The 6084-nt window shown below is 40.1% G+C and overlaps 2 protein-coding genes across 2 annotated transcripts; both read right to left on the bottom strand.

Annotated features, from left to right (window-relative positions):
• Positions 1–697: 697 nt before the first annotated feature.
• On the bottom strand, positions 698–2368 carry LOC123311672. The gene has a single exon (XM_044895741.1). The coding sequence runs from the start codon at positions 2366–2368 to the stop codon at positions 698–700; it is 1671 nt and encodes a 556-aa protein (XP_044751676.1).
• Positions 2369–2383: 15 nt separating this feature from the next.
• Positions 2384–4000, bottom strand: LOC123311671. The gene has a single exon (XM_044895739.1). The coding sequence runs from the start codon at positions 3998–4000 to the stop codon at positions 2384–2386; it is 1617 nt and encodes a 538-aa protein (XP_044751674.1).
• Between the last annotated feature and the right edge of the window lie 2084 nt (positions 4001–6084).

The following is a 6084-nucleotide window of genomic DNA, read 5'->3' as shown; positions in this document are numbered from 1 at the left end:
TTTGCTGAAAAAATTTCATCTCTAGTGCTTTCACATATATGAGAAAACCATTTTCATTCCTTGTGTAAATGGAAATGCTTAGGTTTTAAAGATATTTCTGGTTATAATACTGGGAAGAGAATAAAGCACAATACAGAGATCTATAAAACGAAATGATAAAACGTATCCAATCTTTTTTGCAGGTGATCATTGTTTCTGATTTGCAGAAATTTGAAAAAACGCAATTGGGATTAATTGAACGTGAGAAATACATATTTCTATATTTGAAAACTACAATGCCAAGACCGTCCTGGAAGTAAGCAGTATATTACCCTAATTAGGGTCCTGGAAGGCAACATTAGTCATAATATCAATTCCAAGACTGTCTTGGAACTGATATTTGGGTCCTGGAAGTCAACATTAGACATAATGTCGATTCCAAGACCGTCCCGGAACTATACAATTGTCTTGGAACTAGCCGTTAGCTGATCGGAAATGTCCCGGAACTCGACTTTAGTCATATATATATATATATATATATATATATATATATATATATATATATATATATATATATATATATATATATATATATATATATATATATATATATATATATATATATATATATTTTTTTTTTTTTTTTTTTTTTATAGCACCGTATTGAACGGGAGGAAATGCTGCACCCGCCGGGCTTTCGCCAAAGCATGTGCAGCCGCTACGGACCTTGGAGAAACCTTCTGACCATTCTCGCCGTACCCAGCATCACCTGTTTCTGCGAACTCGATATAACACTGCGGTCCAGACAAAGTCTTTCAGTGTTTTCGGGCAGATGTTTTTCGACCAGACCATTCACTGAAATGATCAACGGGAGCACACCAACGGATTTAAGCTTATGAATCTCACGTAGTTGGTAAGCGAGTTCATGATATTTTGTTATCTTCTCCGAGTAAGCTCTCGCTAGATTCTCGTCCGCTGGAACCGTGAAGTCCAGCAGCAGGCATGTTTCTTTCTCCTTATCGAAGAGCGCAACGTCCGGTCTATTGTGCGCAACCCCTCTGTCGGTTATAAGCGTTGCGTCCCAATACAACTTGTAGCGCTGGTTCTGCAGGAGTGTTTTCGGCTGGTATAAGTGTTGTGGTATTTCATCATGCAGCAACCCAAGCTTCAGAGCAATATGTTGATGGTATATCCTTCCCATTGAATTGTGCCTATCGAGATAATCTTTGGGAGCCAAAATCGGGCATGAGGAGGTAATATGTTGGATGGATTCGGCTGCTCGAGAGCATTTTCGGCATCTGTCGGATGGGACTGCTTGCTTGGCAATATGTTTCATATACATTCTAGTGGGTACCACCTGATCTTGTATAGCGAGGAGTCTCCCTTCCGTTTCTGGAAACAGGTACCCAGCCCGCAGGTAAGTTAGGGACTCCACCCTATTCACATCTTCACTTTTCAGGTGAGCCGGATACCTGCCGTGTAAGGCCTTGGAGTTCCACTCTTCAATACGTTCTCCCTCGGTACACCTGGGGACCTGATACTCCGCATCAGAGAGCTTCAATGCTGATATTCTGTCATCTGCCTCGCGGATAGCCCTGAACACAGGTGAGTTATTCCTCAGGAAGTGCTGTCTTAAGTCACACACGTTTTTCCCATGGACGTCCTCCAAACTCAGCAGTCCTCTCCCCCCTTGATGTCGGGGGAGGTAAAGTCTCATAGTCGAGGAGTGGGGATGGTGTACTCCATATTTCGTCAACATAGATCTTATGTCCCTATCTAGACCCCGGAGGTCAGTCAATGACCAGTTGAGGATGCCGAATGAATAAGCCATGCCTGAGATCGCCCAAATGTTGATGGCTGTGAAGAGAGATTTGGAGTTGAGCTTAGCTCTAAGAAGCAATCCGACCCTGCTCAGAAGCTTTTTTTTAAAAGATTCCTTCATCTCTGGTGTTTTTATTTCAAGTGCTTGCTTGATTCCTAGGTACTTATATGGGGTATCCTCACTCAAGGCAGGTATCGTGATGTTATTCATTAGTATTGCTCCTTCCTCTGTCTCCTGAATTCGTCCCCTTCTGACATCTAGGACCGCGCATTTCTCGACTCCCATCTCCATTCCAATTGACTCACTGAAGGATGCCACTATTTCTAGCATTCTCTTAAGTTGTTCGAAATTTGCCCCATATAATTTCAGATCATCCATGAAAAAGCGGTGGTTAATAGAAACTTGTCTGTTCTTATTGATTACATATCCATATTTAGTCTTCCTGAGAATTAGGCTGAGAGGGTTGAGTGCCAAACAGAACCAAATGGGGCTCAGTGTGTCTCCTTGGAATATTCCCCGGTTTATTTTTATTGGCCCTGTTTTAATCATAGAGCCTCCCGATCGCATGTTGAGTGAGGTCCTCTAGTTCTTCATAAGGTGTCTCATCAGCTCAATTACCTTTTTAGATATTCCATGCATCTCCAGGACCTTCAATAGCCACGTGTGGGGAACGGAATCAAAAGCCTTCCTATAATCCACCCAGGCCACGGATATGTTTCTAAGCTTTTTTCGCGCTTGTTTGGTGATGATGTGGTCCATGACCAGAAGCTCCTTGCAGCCTTTTGTCCTGGCTCGGCAGCCTCCTTGCTCTTCAGTCATCAGATTGTGCTCTCTTAGGTGCTTGTTAATATTTTTCGTGAGGACGCCCGTAAGTATTTTATAAACCGATGGTAGACATGTAATGGGTCGGTAATTTTTAGGGTCTTTTCTATCGCCACCCTTCGGAATGAGGTATGTGACTCCTAGCGTGAAGAACTTAGGCACTAGAGAGGGGTTGTTCAAGGTCTCCTGTAGAAGCAGTGCAAGTTTTTCATGAACATTAGTGAAGTATTTCCACCAATAGTTGTGGATTTTGTCTGAACCTGGAGATGACCAGTTGTTACAGCTCTTAAGTATCTCTACTATATCTAATTGTTGTACCTTTATATCATCCATCGTTGTATTGGGGATAATTGACTCTGCTTCCTCCATCCAGTACGCCCTCTCGTCATGCACTCCTTGCTGAGACCACACTCCAGACCAGAAACCATGGGCATCCTGGGGTCTTAATTGATCAGCGTCCACTGCATCCTCGCCCTCCAGAGTACGGAAGAATTGTTTTTGATTTTTGAAAAACAGGTTGTTATTTTTGTAGCGCTTTACTCTTTCATTATACCGTCTAATACGGTTCCCTAATGCCTTAATTTTTTGTTTTAGTTGATCGGAAACAATAGCTATTTTTTCGTTGAAAGATGGGTCCCTACGTTTGATACGGGCTCCAGATGCTACCTTTCTAACAGCTTTAACTACTTTAGTATTTGGTGCCCCAGAGTTAAGGTAAGTATGAATAATCCCTATCTTCTTTCTCAAAGATGTAATTTTTTGTTCCAGGCGTAACTTCCAAGGGGGGATCATGGGAGTTCTCGGTGTATCCCGCTGGTGACCAATCCGTTGCCCCAGCGTTTCACAGACCGTCACAGCACCCGCATAAACAACCTCCACCAGCTCCTCAAGCGTCGTCACACTCGTCAGGTGTTTTGGGAGAACAGAGTCAACTTTCCTCACCAGTTCGTAGGCCATCTTAGAGTATTTCAGCCGTGGGATCTCAGGCTTGCTCTCTGCTGCCACTCCCGAAAACCTCATCAGGTTCCCCTCAAAAGAGCGCTCAATCACGCCATCCTCTTGCTCTCCAACAAAAAGGCCACTTTTTCTTATTCCATAAGACGATTTTCTTCGGCCTGTTTCTGGTGGATCTTCAGTCTCTTCGAGCATAATACTTGGAAAACAGCCTTTCTTGATGTACTCTAGTTCAGCGCGAGATAGTTTTTGGTTAGCCAGAATCCATCGTACCCTATTGGAGAGTAACTGCGCATATGTCGGTCGATCGGGGCAGATGTCGTTCCATATCTCTACAAGTAGGCGCCTATAGGTGGTGTTAAGTCTCCCAGCAAGTTCCACAGCAATAAAATGCGCACGCATAACCATACAGTTGTCGTCCATTGTCCAGCGTGTTCGCCCATCCCGCTGTTGCCTTCTGGCAGCGGAGTGAACAGTTTGTGCACCCAAATTACCAGGGTTTTCTCCTTGCGGAGAAGCGGGATCCGGCCTTACGGTGCCATCTCGGAGGGGTGCGCCGCTTGCCCCACACGTACCTCCTACAGACCGAACCTCTGGACGGTTCCGAAAGGAGCCGGTCTGAGACTCCCTACCGCCCTGTGTTTTACTTCTAGTTACAGGAGCTCGCTAATTCGATGCCTTTCCAAGGATGCTAACCTTGGTCAGGTATGTTGACTCAGGTACGCGGGGGCGTCACTCCCCGAAGGTTCACGAACCCCCCTGCGATATATATATATATATATATATTTATATATATATATATATATATATGTCGATGCGTCTATCGCTGGATATATATATATATATATATATATATATATATATATATATATATATATATATATATATATTAGACTGATTCAAAAAAATCGACTTTCTTTTTTTCGAGAAACACACCCCTTATTATTTTCAGGGCACTGAAAAATGACGTCTGTGAAAATATTAGTCCAAAAACTTATTATTTAGAGGTCGCTCACCAATGGACGGATTCCATTGAGCGATATATTTTTATGTAGGGAGTTAGGTGCTCTACAAAAACTGCCACTTACAATTTTTCCATAAAACGGCTTTTCGAAAAGTTATTAGAGCTCGAAATTAAATTTTTGTCGAAGTAGCTCTTTTTACTCGGATATCGGGAAGAAATTATTGGAATTTACTTTGACAATCAGGAAATCGTTCTCGAAAGTTACAATTGATATGATTTTATTTAGATTTAAATCATTTATGACATCCCCAAATTGTCAACCTCAACAATTGTTAGGGAGTTAGTGTTTCATACTCTTCAGAATCGAATTATTTAGCATCTCTTATTTCTCATTCACTTGGGTCAGAAAGAATGATTGGTTTTGTGCCCTCTTTCAGATTAGTGTTTGATCTTAAACTCGTTACTTGTCTTCAGTTTCATCCATAATACAATTTTGTGTATTCATTATTTTTGCAAACCCAAAATGGCCGCATTCACAAAATTCTCGCTATATGATTTCATTGGAGAAGACATTTTGTAGTGAAAGTAACATATAGATGATAGGATCTTTCTGTTGTTAACAATTCAGTGGAGCGAGTTATTGGTTTAATTGAATGCAATAATTACTAAAAGAAGAATGAAGAATAAACAGTTACAGTTTCTTTTACAATTGATAAACGAACATCGTCATCGTTTTCCGGGTTGCAACAAAAAAAATTGAAATTATCTGTTTAGAACATATTATGTATTATAGATGTTGAATATACCAACACCAATATTATTTTTCACAACCGAATAAATGCTTTCTATATGCGACTTATATCTAATATCATTAAACCTACCAATCCCACAAATATCGAGACATTTGTTGAAAAATTGATAGTTCACTACCTATTTTGTGATAGTGGCTATTTTGGATTCATAAAAATAATAAATACACAAAATTGTATTATGACTGAAACTGAAGACAAGTACTGGGTTCAAGAACAAACACTAATCTGTCACAAAACCAATCATTCTTTCTGACCCAAGTGAATGAGAAATAATAGATGCTGAATAATTTGATTATGAAGAGTATAAATTTCTAACTCTCTTACAATTGTTGAGGTTGACTATTTGAGGATTTCACAAATTATTTGAATCCACATAGAATTATATTAATTGTATCTTTCCAGAACTATTTTCTGATTTTCAAAGTAAATTTCAATAATTTTTTCCCAATATCCGAGTAAAAACAGCTACTTCGACAAAATTTTATTTCAAGCTCTAATAACTTTTCGAAAATCCGTTTTATGGAAAAATTATATGAGACAGTTTTTGTAGAGTACCTAATTCCCTACATAAAAATATATAGCTCAATAGAATCCGTCCATTGGTTTGCGAACTGGAATTTTTTAACCAGAAATGAATTTTTTTCACCTGCTATTAGTAGGGAAAATAGAAATCCTCGATGAGCGACCTCTAAATAATAATATTTTCGGCTAATATTTTCACAGACGTCATT

Source organism: Coccinella septempunctata, chromosome 4 (assembly GCF_907165205.1).
Source record: "Coccinella septempunctata chromosome 4, icCocSept1.1, whole genome shotgun sequence".
In the NCBI taxonomy this organism is placed as follows: Eukaryota; Metazoa; Arthropoda; class Insecta; order Coleoptera; family Coccinellidae; genus Coccinella; species Coccinella septempunctata.
This window is presented reverse-complemented; position numbering and strand designations above follow the sequence as displayed.